General features: G+C 44.5%; 1 protein-coding gene across 1 annotated transcript in view; it reads left to right on the forward strand.

The window, feature by feature from the left end:
* The window catches only part of LOC307034297 (interleukin-1 receptor accessory protein-like 1-B), a gene marked incomplete at its 5' end in the record, with an annotated part of 234,816 nt that overhangs the window by 107,857 nt on the left and 112,716 nt on the right, over positions 1 to 14,243 (forward strand). The window contains 1 exon segment of the mRNA XM_079673066.1: positions 5,877 to 6,156. Within this exon segment, the coding sequence (XP_079529192.1) occupies positions 5,877 to 6,156 (280 nt within the window).

Consider the following 14,243-nt stretch of genomic DNA (forward strand, 5'->3'; position numbering starts at 1 on the left):
TCAGAGCTATTTTCCTCTTAATGGAGACCCACTCTGCTGCGGCAGCGTTTCCACAAGGGGAGAAAAATGGCAGGTCAAGATTTGGAGACATCTTTCTCCTCCCTTGCTTCCCTCCTTTGGCACAGTGGCTGTGCAGTTGATACGTTTCCTTAGGGACCCTGGAGCCAGACCAGCATAGACACCACTTCAACTAAAGGTTGATGTTGCGTCACCTCATTGTGTGTGTGTGTGTGTGTGTGTGTGTGTGTGTGTGTGTGTGTGTGTGTGTGTGTGTGTGTGTGTGTGTGTGTGTGTGTGTGTGTGTGTGTGTGTGTGTGTGTGTGTGTGTGTGTGTGTGTGTGTGTGTGTGTGTGTGTGTGTGTGTGTGTGTGTGTGTGTGTGTGTGTGTGTGTGTGTGTGTGTGTGTGTGTGTGTGAGGGAGAGAGAGAGAGAGAGAGAGAGTGTGTGAGAGAGAGAGAGAGTGTGAGAGAGAGAGAGAGAGTGAGTGTGTGTGTGTGTGTGTGTGTGTGTGTGTGTGTGTGTGTGTGTGTGTGTGTGTGTGTGTGTGTGTGTGTGTGTGTGTGTGTGTGTGTGTGTGTGTGTGTGTGTGTGTGTGTGTGTGTGTGTGTGTGTGTGTGTGTGTGTGTGTGTGTGTGTGTGTGTGTGTGTGTGTGTGTGTGTGTGTGTGTGTCCAATCAGCCCAGGCCCAATGTATGCATGCCTTTCTGATTGAATTACACAGCGGCCTTTATGAAGAAAAATGGTAGCGAACCATCTCCTTGAGTGCTTATGAGGAAATAGACACTCTCCGTGGTGACCTGACTCAATCTGCATACGATTACCCCTCAGCGGACCTGTAACCAAATTTATGAGCTGATCACCTCCTCTCCAGAGGCAGCACGGGTGACAGTGAATTGACAGTAAAATGCAGACAGTGACATAACATTTGTTTAGCTTTATTGAGGTGCCCTTTAAATACTAGAATGTCTTTGTATGCATGTTTACGAGCATCTTGGTCGCATCTGTTTTGCATCGTTTCAGCTAACAAGATTTTTCTTTTTTTTTAATACATTTTGCCCAGGCCTATAGATGCAATATCTATAAAACCATATGCATATTAAAACATTTTACATTCTATAAACAAAATAAGTGAGTGTTGACTTGAGGTAGAGTGATCCTTTCAAGAGTGAAATAATACATATATAAATAATGGTATATAATATGTATATTTTGTAAGTTTAATCAGCTTTAAGACTCAAAAGACCTTCTTAAAAGGCATACTCTTGTTTACTTTGCTCCATATTTGCATTAAGCCTTGGGTTATTATTTATACGAATACATTTTAACATAAAAAAAATGAATCTATGCAGCGAATTACCTTTGGCATCAAACACAAGTTGTTTTTGCTTTTTCATATAAATCACTTCCTTGGTTTAGTTTTGGCATTAAACACGAGGATGAAAGCCTTTATTGTAAATGAGGCACCAGTCTTTTACACAGTTGCACAAATGAGACAAACATGAAAAACATGAACACAAGGCAGGCCTGACAAATGGCCCTGTCTTTGTTTAATGGCGTTGTTAAATCGGGATATGGCTAGAAGACCCCATTTCAGCGTGATGTCAGTGAATATGCTCTATGAAATTCTAATTTCCATGCAACGCGACGGGCAAACATTTGTACTTTGGTAGCTGACATCTGACAGTTACTTTTTTCCAACTGACAAACAGAACTGTATGGACCCATTTAGGACCAACAACAAAGAAATCAACACTTTTTGTATTTATGGGTAGAGGTGTATCGGACTCCTTATTCACTTATGGAGCATGATGACTTCACCATGTCTATTGGCTAGCGCTCCGACACATTGTATGTGATAGGCTAAGGGGTGGGACATCTTTAAGTGGTTGACCAATCACAACAGAGCCAGCCAGCTAACCAATCAGAATTCAGTATTCATATAGGCTGTGAAATAAGTATCATAACGTGGAAATAATCAAGTAGATTTACACACGGCATCTATTGCACGTCTGTCCGTCCTGGGAGAGGAATCCCTCCTCTGTTGCTCTCCCTGAGGTTTCTCCCATGTTCCCCTTTAAACTGTGGGTTTTCTCCAGAAGTTTTTCGATGTGAGGGTCTAAGGACAGAGGGTGATGTATTGTCATACTGATATTCTGTACAAACTGTGAAGTCCACTGAGACAAATGTAACATTTGTGACATTGGGCTATATAAATAAACATTGATTGATTGATTGAAGTAAAGTAACCCAAAAACTACACTAAAGCAGAATGTACTTAGTTTCAATCCACCACTTGTTACGGGCCATGTGTAACAAAGCCTCAAACGCTGCTTCTGCTCGGTGTTCCCCCCCCGCCGCTGCCGAGCTGCTTCTGTTGTTATTATCCGACAGCAGATTGGCCAATTCCCCCACCAATTGTGATCCAGCAGAATGGAAATCTGGTGAGCAGGGAAATGTTAATCGAGTTCAATTAGGCTTTGTAGCATGTTTGTTTCCCGCCAACAGATTAAGCAGAATCCCCACCCTCGCTTACTGAAATGAATGATAACCCTCCGTCAAAAGTCTGCAATGGGTAATTTGAGGATAGGTGGAAGATAACAGATACTGGCGCCGGCAAACTCCTCGTGGCACTATTAGAGATAAATACAGCAAGCCCTTTGAACGACTTGGGTTGGAGTTCACCCTTGAAGGGAAATTAATTTAGGATTTCTGATGCTTTTCTTTATTTTTCTTGAACTTCTCAGTGACACTGTGGGGATATTGTTCGAACATCCTGTGCAGTAATCAAATGCCTCGGGGTGCTTTTAAAATCATCCTTTATCTGGCAGTGATTCCTTGCTGAATAGACCGACATGTTATACCTTTCCACTAGTCATCAACCATTTCATTTTTTTACATCTCTTTTAATCAGGCTTGTATTAGAAGGATCAAACATGCATGAAATGTAATTACTTAATCCAAAGATCAACATTTAAGTATGTTTCGTTTTTTTTTTACTTAATATACTATGCAGGTGCATTTGTAATATTTTGCATGATATCATATATTACCCTGTAGTGGGAAATGTGTATTACTTGATCAACATTAGGTATAACTCTTGGATTAACTTCATTTTTTTAACAACCATTTATATGTTTTATGAGGGAAACATTTTAGATTCTGAATTAGGACACATGATTAGAAGTGAAACCACCTTGGCTTGGGTTGTCTTTACCTTAATCCTTCAAGTTATTATTATCACACCACCCACAAAACTAATTAACAAGTTCTCAATGAGCGGTGGTAGAACCCTTTGTTGCCATAGCAACATGTAGACTTAATCACAAATGAAAGGACTGGTTGTTTGGTAGCTCGCATAGAACACCTCACCTTCTCCAGCTCTTGTATTTGCTTGGTTTGATTTTGTCTAGTTTTTCCTTTTGTTTCATTGTCTTGCTCCTGGGGGGACCCACTTCATTTTTACAAAATCAAAACGAGATTTGGCGTTGATTTCAGAGCATTGCATCTGATTTAATTCTCACGACTCATTCTTGCTAATTCAGATTCATGGTGCATCAGGAAAGGTGCTGCAGATGTTGCACATAGGTTACATAAGCTGACAAATAAACATGGCACAGTAGAAGCAACAAATACATAAATGAGCAAATAAGGCCACCTTCGTTTTATTTAAAATGTATAAAATATTCAACATTAATAGTTCTCTCTTTTGTTTCTATTGCAATACTGCATATCTCCCAGTCACTCTTTCTAATAGCATAAACACCTCGTGCTTTTCCCCTCTATCATCTTTTTTCCAGCACCTACCAGTGTTTTTGCTTGTGTTCCCAGCATGGTAAACATACAGTACCACACAATCCAACACAACACCAGCATGGTTTAATCAATCCCCCGCCATCACACACACCCCCCCCCCCCCCCCCCCCCCCTCCAGCACACACTGCACCTCGCTGATTGGATGCAGAGTTGCTTCTTTGGTAAATAAAACATTTATAGAGGCTCAATTAGCGCAGCCTGTTGAGTCTGCTGCAGCTGTGCTCGCCAGCTGTTTTTAAAGGAAGAGTGATGCAGGGAGGTGAGGCGAGGGAAAAGAGGATGTCAGTAACAGGAAGGGGAAAATGTATAAAGTAAGATGAAGCCAGAGAGTTGGTTTTTGATTTGGTGCTGGACCAGTTGGTTTTTCCAAATATATAAAAAAGTAAGCAGAGAGAAATATATGTTTTAATTAAAGTTTCAAAAGCTGATTTGAAGTGATGGAAAAGTAAAGCTTTCACTACAGATCTCTGTCAGGAATCTGGTTGGGAATTTATTTAGAACCACTGTTATGGACAGAAGTCATTTTTATTGCAAAAGTTATTGTCTCTGTTAAGTCTGCGACTAGTGATCCTACAGTAGGCTTTTATCTGCTTCCCTTGATGCCCATCAGCAGGTTAGCTGTACAACATGTTACCTCATTGATTTACTCCAGTTAAAATTGTGCAACATTCCTAAAACAGGAAGTTAAACTAACAGATAGCTGGCTAATCCTGATTCTTGAGACAAATTACCTGAAGTTGTGTTTTTCCCACCTTTTAAAAAACACCCAAATGTATTGTATCCTTCATACACACACTTGCTTTCACTCACTATCAGGCTTGGGGAGTAACGTATTAAAGGCAACGGATAATCAGGATACAAAAAAAGATAACTGTACCCCCTTACATTTATATAAAGAAATATGATTAATGGTACATTTCTTAAACATTTGGGATTACTAGCAGGGTTGCAATGTTACTAAAAAGCACTTAATATAATAATAATAATAATAATACACTTAATTTAAAAACATCTTATTGATATGTATTTTCTATTTGACTTATTTGCATTTCATTTATTTTATTGTTATTATTTGCTTTTCAATCAGCACCCCTGGAGTTGGTATGGTGTGTGTGACTGCTCTCTTGTGTGTAAGAGTTGATCAAAATGAAGTGCCAATTTTAGATTTCGCAGGAATCTCATACGCTCCCAAAGATGGGAATAAAACATCTGGGGATCAAAACCATCCCTTTGCTTGCTGTGCATGAATAAGGCAGTTATTATTACTCAATGTCTGAAACATGTTTTGATTGACGGTTGGTGCACTTTATTAGATTTCTTATCAGGAAGATCCCCATTGCTCCACCTTGGCATGTGCCGCAGCACAGTATGAGACGAGATGCTTTTTTCTTTTTTCATTGATATGACTGTTCTGAATGCCGCTTTACTGCAGCCTCTGGTTTCCTTAGGTCAAATGTAGATGATTGCCATTCAAACAGATATTGACGTAGGCTAACACACGGTTTATTGCCAGTAAATAGTCGATTCATGTGTGAGATAGTGACACAAGAGTCAAATATAAATACAGGGATGCTGCGGGGACACTTTGACGCTGTTCTGAGTTTGTTCTAATCCGTCATTGTTAAAAAAAATGCCATCATAGACGGAAAATATTGGGTTAACCAACGCGACCTGTGTTTGTAGGTGAAGGCAGGGTCAGGTGCTGCACAATGAGTGCATTTAGCCTGCTTGCTTTTGTCCTTTTTTAAATTAGCTTTTAATTAAATTCAGTATGTTAAAGGTGTGTATATGAACATGTGTGTGTTCTTGTAAAAAAACTAACGAGGAGACCTTGTGTATTAGTGCTGCATGGAGGGAAAAGAGCTTCTGGATTCATTGTGACACAAGGATTGCTGGCAAAGCACATGAAGAGACGGACGACGCCAGCACTGAAATTGGTCCTGCCCCGGTCTTGCCACATACCCTATTCATGATTATAAATGGCCTCTGCTTGGCTTGGTGATGATGGCTCCAAACCCTTTTAAAGTAACTTAATTCCCCTTTCTTCTGTCCTTTTCTTTCAGTGGAAGGCTGCACAGATTGGTCAGTGGACTACCTGAAATACAAGGTGCTTCTGGGGGAACCTGTACGGATTAAATGCGCTTTATTCTATGGATATATTCGGGCCAACTACACCCATGCACAGAGCGCTGGACTCAGCCTCATGTGGTACAAAAGTGCAGGACACGGGGACTTCGAGGAACCCATCAGTTTTGACGGCACGAGAATGAGCAAAGAGGAGGACGCCATATGGTTTCGACCCGCAGAGCTGGACGATGTGGGGTATTATTCCTGCGTTTTAAGGTAAGTGGAGGAATACTGCTCTCCTCTTAACTGTCAAATTTAAATTGGTGTTTTTTTTGCTTTGCCTTTGACTTGAGCAAGCGTTTGTGAGAAAGTCTTTATCCATTTAGTAGTGTCAGTAAAATAGTGCGGGTAAATAATATCCTCTGGAGACCCTGTGGGCACGAGTGAAGCTATTTGAAATTCCTCCTCTGGGGATTTCTAATGAAGTCTCTCTCATCTATGGCCACAAGGGCACTGCTCCTCGGTCCACAGAGCATCTAACAGCGTGAGGTTTATATGCTAAATTATTTCTTTATTCTCCTCTGGGGGACAGTAAGCTATGAGGTGCAATTGTTAAATCGATTATTCTTCTTTTCTCACAAGTCCTTCTTTCTGAGCAACGAGTGAGGTGAAAGAGAATGGACAGTAATTCAGCATGAGAAGACTGAGGAAAGGGGAAAGTCCTCTATAACAATATAGAAAAAATCAGCGGTCCTCCCACTATCTTCCTTTTGCACTTGCCTGATGGTTGTTTGATTTATGACTTCTATAATGTGGTGAAATGTCTGGCTTCCTACCTCACATTGGCAGGAATTGTTTTAACATCAAGGTTGTCTTTGGCCAGACATATTTTAAAATGGCAAAGCGACTTTCTTGGAGCACGTAAGCAAGTGGGACTTTAAAAAACATATTCCTGAAAGAAAGGAGCTGATCTTTTCCGGAACATTTTTAATTTAGCTTAAACACAAATGATTTAGTAGACAGGAGAATAATGTAGTCTTGAGCACCCAGCACAGGTCTCCATGTGTTTCATAAGCTCAACTCTAAGAGGTTTTGGCTATTACTATTCATCACCATTAGCACTCTCCCCCTTTGCTGTGGCGGTCGCCGTGAATAGAAACGGGCAGCACCAATCCAACAATTCTCTATTCAGCGACACTGGCAGCATTTTCTGGAGGTAGACAATCAGTCAGCTCAGAGTTATTGTGTAATCACGCAGAAAGTAGAGCCATGAGATTTGATTTGGAAAAGTAGCGCTGCTTTGTCGCCAGTCTCCGCCATTCAGAACCAAATTAAGGGCCAACACTTATGTGGCCACCATGGAGAGGAATAACAATAGTTCTGAATGCAGAGCACTTTTGCATCGCACATGATTTGTCACGTTTCTTTTGGACTATTGTTGTGTTCTGCAGCTTTTCAAGTCGTGACAAGGATGTTTACTTTTTTGCTTAACTTTCAACTCCATTCACATGGAATACGTACAACGCTGACATTTACTAACAATGGCTGCATTGATGCTGCAATCAGCTGAACTGATTTTCACTGTTAATCATGCAGCTGTGGGGGACGGGGGGTTTCAGATCTTTATTGTAGGAAGTAGACACACGATACACTGATTACTTCCAGCACAGTAATAAGACCATGTCGTGAAGAAGCTTTCTAAATCTGATGAGGGACTCAAACTGCTTCAGGAAAGACAATAAAAGGGAAATGAAAAAATATTGCATTTATTATTATTAGGGCTGTCAAACGATTACATGTTTTAATCAGATTAATCACATCTTAAAAATGTATTAATCATGATTAATCACCATTCGAACTATGTCCAAAATATGCAATTTCTTTATGTATATTGTTGTGGGAATGGAAAGATAAATGAAAGAAGGCGGATATATCCATTTAACCAGGGCCGGCCCTAGACTTTTGGGGGCCCTAAGCGAGCTTTGGCTTGGGGGCCCCCCTCACTCTAGCGCGTTCTCACTACATACAACACGGGACCAACTCTTGTCTTATGATGTTAGCATAAGCACACATATTGTATAAATAAGCATGTAAACACCGTGGACCTAAGCTCCTCTAGAGGGGCCTCACCTCTTCTAGGGGGGTCCGGGGGCATGCTCCCCCGGGATTTTCTTTTTTTAATATTGAAGTTAAAAGCATCAATCTGATGCACTTTGAGAGCAAAATTAAAAGATCTATGGATACATCTCTCAACACCTATATGAAACAGAACTGTAAACAGATTTTTCTTTATGGATATTTTACAAATCACTTAAACTGTATTCTTGTTTTGTCATATAGTATTTCATAACTGTTTTTCATTTATTCTCTCTGGCTGTCCATCTCATAATGTTCACATAGAAACTAGCTGTCGATGGGAATATCATTCAGAAGAATTATAATTTCTTGCAAACATCTGTCACAAAAACAGATTGCACATTTAAATTCAGGTGTTGTTATGGCAACGTCAGTGGCCAAACAGCCACATTTTGTTACGCAGAGTGAAGCAGGTAGGACCCAAATGCAGATTACACTTGACGATACCTTCATTTCAAGGACTTTAAATAAACTTGGACAAACAAAACACTCTTCGGTGAACTGGGTCACATACAAAAGAAGCACCAACACTGAACACAGGAGGAGACGAAAATAATTACAAGGAGGGGTAATCACAAGACGAGAAACAGCCGGGCAGGGGAGGAGAAACACAAGGGTCACAGGTGAACACAATCAAACAACTAGACACACCAGGGAAACTAACGACGGGAGGAAAAACACAGGAAGAAGGACCAGACAATAACCCAGGAGGAAAACATGACAGAAAAACCCAAACATACACAATTACAAACGTGACATAACCCTCGGAGTGTGACAGAACCCCCCCCCCCCCTCAAGGGACGGATCCCAGACATCCCAAAAAACAAAGTCTGGCAGGGTGGGTGGAGGGGGTCTGGGGGACGGGTGGAGGGCGGACGGCCCGGGGGCAAGGCAAAGTTCGAGGAGGGGCGAAGACCACAGCGGGCGAACTCAGGGGACAGGGCTTGAGGGCGAAGACCAGACAGCTCCGGAGGCCGGGCAGGAGCCAGTGTCGACCGGACAGGATCCGGAGCCGGTGGGACAGGTGTCGGCGGAACCTCCAACGGCACAGGACATAGGGTTGGCAGGACCTCCGGCAGAAGAGTAGTCGGCGGGGCCTCCAACGGCACAGGACACAGGATTGGCAGGACCCCCGGCAGAAGAGTAGTCGGCGGGACCCCCAACGGGACAAGACATGGAGTTGGCAGAACCCCCGGCAGGAGAGCAGTCGGCGGGATGTCCAACGGGACAAGACATGGAGTTGGCAGGACCCCCAGCGGAAGAGTAGTCGGCGGGACCTCCAACGGCACAGGACATAGGGTTGGCAGGAACCCCGGCAGAAGAGTAGTCTGCGGGACCTCCAACGGCACAGGACATAGGGTTGGCAGGACCCCCGGCAGAAGAGTAGTCGGCGGGACCCCCAACGGGACAAGACATGGAGTTGGCAGGACCCCCAGCGGAACCTCCAACGGCACAGGACATAGGGTTGGCAGGACCCCCGGCAGAAGAGTAGTCGGCGGGACCCCCAACGGGACAAGACATGGAGTTGGCAGGACCCCCAACGGAACCTCCAACGGCACTTGAGTAGGGACTTGAGAGAGGGCTTGAGATGGAACTCGAGAGGAAACTTGAGAGTTGACTTGAGAGGTGACTCGAGAGGGATCTCGAGAGGGAACTTGAACGGAGACTCGAGAGGAGACTTGAACGGAGACTCGAGAGGAGACTTGAGAGGGAACTCGAGCTGTGACTTGAGAGGGAACTCGAGAGGTGACTTGAGAGGGGACTCGATAGGGAACTCAAGAGGAGACTTGAGAGGTGACTCAAGAGATGACTTGAGAGTGGACTCGAGAGGTTACTTGACAGGGAACTCGAGAGGAGACTTGAGAGGTGACTTGAGAGGGAACTCGAGAGGAGACTTGAGAGATGACTTGAGAGGGGACTGGAGAAGAGACTTGAGAGGGGACTCGAGAGGGAACTCGAGAGGTGACTTGAGAGGGAACTCGAGAGGTGACTCGAGAGGTGACTTGAGAGGGAACTCGAGAGGGGACTTGAGAAGTGTCTTGAAAGGAGACTCGAGAGGGGACTCGAGAGGGAACTCGAGAGAAGACTTGAGAGGGAACTGGAGAGGAGACTTGAGAGATGACTCGAGAGGGAACTCGAGAGGAGACTTGAGAGGGAACTAGAGAGGAGACTTGAGAGGGTTCTTGAGAGGGGATATTGCTATACTATTTCTCATGTTTTACTTCTACACATTAATATCTGATTTGTAAAACATCAAAGACAGAAAGGCATATCCGTCATGTAATGGTAAGCTATTGAAATTGTGATTCCATAGATGTGTCTCCCATCCCCCAAATCCCCTCTCAACTCAGTATTTACATTCTTATATTCAAAGAAAATCAGTAATATCTTTAAAAACTTCAAGTCCTTTTCTATCAGCTGTGCACCGTTATGGTGTAAATATAACCTATCTACCAATTGGATAAAATATAAAAGTCAGCCGAATTACTATTGATACTGCAAGGAGACGTATTTTGTGAAAAGAAATGCAAGATGTTGTTTAATTGTTGACATATTTATGATCCACATCACATATTCAGTTTGGCGGCAGTTCTTCCTGTTTGTCCAGAAGTCTTCTCATCAGGGCTCTATAAATGAATAACTACGGCAGATGTGTAATATTTAATGCAGCCGAACCGTGTATTACAATGCAGTTATGTGATGACTTCCTAAGAGAAAAGCAAGAACACTCAGAATAAAGTTTTTTTTTTTTTAAATGTTTTCGAATATCATTATTACATTACATTGCATTTAGCTGACGCTTTTATCCAAAGCGACTTACAATAAGTGCATTCGACCAGGAAGATACAACCTTTAAGAAAACAGAATCATATAAGTACATCAGGTTTCATAGAGCCAAACATTTCAAGTGCTACTCAACTGGCATTTAGAAAGCCAGCCCTTTATTAGTATATAAGTGCTTTGTTAGTAATTCTATCGCTCGAAGTGGAGTCTAAAGAGATGAGTTTTCAGTTTGCGTCGGAAGATGTGTAAGCTATCTGCTGTCCTGATTTCAATGGGGAGCTCATTCCACCATTTTGGAGCCAGGATAGCAAACCCACGTGTTTTTGCTGACGGGAACTTGGGTCCCCCTCGCAGTGCGGGTGCAGCGAGCTGTTTGGCTGATGCAGAGCGGAGTGCACGTGCTGGGGTGTACGGTTTAACCATGTCCTGGATGTAGGAAGGGCCAGATCCATTCACAGCATGGTACGCAAGTACCAGTGTCTTGAAGTGGATTCTAGCAGTTACTGGAAGCCAGTGAAGGGAGCGGAGGAGCGGTGTGGTGTGGGAGAATTTGGGAAGGTTGAAGACCAGACGAGCCGCTGCATTCTGGATGAGCTGCAGAGGTCGGATGGCACATGCAGGTAGACCAGCCAGGAGGGAGTTGCAGTAGTCTAGGCGTGAGATGACGAGAGCCTGGACCAGAATCTGCGCTGATGTCTGGGTCAGCTGGGGACGTATCCTCCTGATGTTGTAAAGCGTGTATCTGCAGCAGCGGGTTGTAGCAGCGATGTTTGCAGTGAAGGACAATTTGTTATCTAGTACCACACCCAGATTCCTTGCAGTCTGAGTCGGGGAAACAACAGAGGTGCCGATGTTGATTGTTAGGTCAAGAGTGGGACAATCTTTTCCCGGAAGGAAGAGCAGTTCAGTCTTGTCAAGGTTGAGCTTGAGGTGATGAGCAGACATCCACCGAGAGATGTCTGCTAGGCAAGCAGAGATGCGTGCGACGACCTGGGTCTCTGAGCGGGGAAAGGACAGAATTAGTTGGGTGTCGGGCTAATGACAGACCCGAGCGAGTTTGTGTACAGGGAGAAGAGGAGGGGACCAAGAACCGAGCCCTGAGGGACCCCTGTAGTTAATTGACAAGGGTCGGACTCGGACCCTCTCCAAGTAACCCTGTAGGTGCGGTCGTTGAGGTATGAGGTGAGGAGGGAAAATGCAGTGCCTGAAACTCCAAGTTCTTGGAGAGTGCGAAGGAGGATCCGATGGTTCACTGTGTCGAATGCAGCAGACAGGTCCAGAAGGATGATGACAGAGGAGAGGGAGGCTGCTTTAGCAGTGTGCAGTTCATCAGAGACAGCAAGGAGAGCAGTTTCTGTTGAGTGACCTGCCTTGAAACCAGACTGGTGCGGATCCAGAAGGTTGTTCTGATGGAGATAACAGGAGAGTTGTTTAAAGACAGCGCGTTCAAGTGTTTTAGACAGGAACGGGAGGAGAGAGACGGGCCTGTAGTTAATAACATCAGACGGATTGAGAGTGGGTTTCTTAAGGAGAGGGTTTACTCTTGCCTCCTTGAGACTGTTTGGAAAGTGACCAGAAGTTAGAGAAGTGTTGATGAAATGGGTGAGAAATGGTAGAATATCAGGAGCGATAGTCTGAAGGAGGTTTGAGGGGATAGGGTCCAGAGAACAGGTGGTAGGACGGGCAGAGGTAACGAGGGTAAGAACCTCACTTGGAGAGAGAGGGGAGAAGGAGGTCAGTGTGTGGGTGAAGGGAGGGTCTGGTGACCCAGCGGTGAGTAAAGGTGAGTCAGAAAAGGAAGAGCGAATATCATCAACCTTTTTTTCAAAGTGGTTAACAAAGTCGCTTGACAGAAGGGAGGAGGGGGGAGGTGCTTTGGGAGGGTCCAAGAGGGTGGAGAAGATAGAAAATAGTTTTTTGGGATTGGAATAGGAAGATTGGATCTTATCTTGAAAGAAAGTGCTTTTTGCCTGAGAGATGGAAGCAGAGAAAGAGGAGAGGAGAGCCTGATAGGTTAGGAGGTCGTCATGGTGTTTGGATTTCCACCATTTCCGCTCTGCTGCCCGAAGGATGGTTCTATTAGCACGCAGTGCGTCATTTAGCCAGGGAGCAGGAGGGGACTGACGAGCCGGCCGCGATGTGAGAGGACAGAGAGAGTCCAGAGAGGATGAGAGAGTAGAGAGGAGAGTTTTTGCAGCAGCGTTTGGAGGCAGGAGTTGGAACGAGTCAGAGGAAGGGAGGGCTGAGAACACCGATGAGGCAAAGGTAGAGGGGGAGAGGGAACGGAGGTTACGGCGGACAGGAGCAGAGTTAGAAGAGATTAGGTTGTTATGTTTGGAAAGGGGTAGAGAGAATGAAATGAAGAAGTGATCGGATGTGTGGAGCGGGTTTACAGAGAGGTTAGAAGTAGAGCAGTTCCTTGAGAATATGAGATCAAGGACATTGCCAGCTTTATGAGTTGGTGGGGATGGAGACAGTGAGAAAGCAAAGGTGGTTAACAGAGATGTTAGTTCAGATATCTTCCCTGTCTGGAGGTTGAAATCTCCGAGAAGTACAGCGGGAGGGCCAGTTTCAGGGATGTGTGAGAGGAGATTATCTAACTCCTCCAAGAAGTCCCCCAAGGCGCCTGGTGGACGGTAGAGAACAACAATGGTTAATTGTATAGGATGGGTTACTGTGACGGCATGGAATTCAAAGGTAGAAGGAGTGAAATTAGGTCGCTTGAAGAGGGAAAAGCTCCATTTGGGAGAGAGCAGGAGACCAGTGCCACCTCCTCTGCCAGAGGGTCTGGGTGTATGGGAGAAGGAATATGCTGTGGGGAGAGCTGCTGGGGTGGATGTGTTGGATGGAGTGATCCAGGTCTCCGTGAGAGCAAGGAAATCCAGAGACTGCAGGGAAGCGTAGCCAGAGATGAAGTCAGCCTTAGGGACAGCTGACTGGCAGTTCCACAGGCCCCCTGAAACGAGATGTTGGATCTCAGTGGAGCATGTGGGATAGACGAGAGCAGGCCGGTGAAATCGATTAGGAGAAACACGGGGCCAGTGATAATTGCGAGAAGACACATGAACAGGAATGCAGAAAATACACATGATTATAGCATGAGGGGCTAGAGAACCCAAGAGAATTGAATAAAACTAAATAACACCAGCGATACTTGGCGCAATCAGAGTAGGATTTGCCTCCTCTTTGACTCCCACGTGACTCCCACAGGACTCTTAATGTCTTTGTCAGTCTTCGTCTGGCTGACGCTGAAGCTGACGCTCCAGGAAAACGCAACCTAAGATGGATACCTGATTGCTCAGTTCTCACAGCTTTGGGGGCACGCCGCTGTAATTAGTTAACTATTTTCTGCTGATGGGCGACAGCAGAGTCTTCCAACCTCTTGGAATGCACACTTGAGGGGCGTGACTCACTGAGACCTGAGTTACAGCTGCTGGACTAGA

This window comes from Notothenia rossii (assembly GCF_949606895.1).
Source record: "Notothenia rossii genome assembly, chromosome: 3".
NCBI lineage: Eukaryota > Metazoa > Chordata > Actinopteri > Perciformes > Nototheniidae > Notothenia > Notothenia rossii.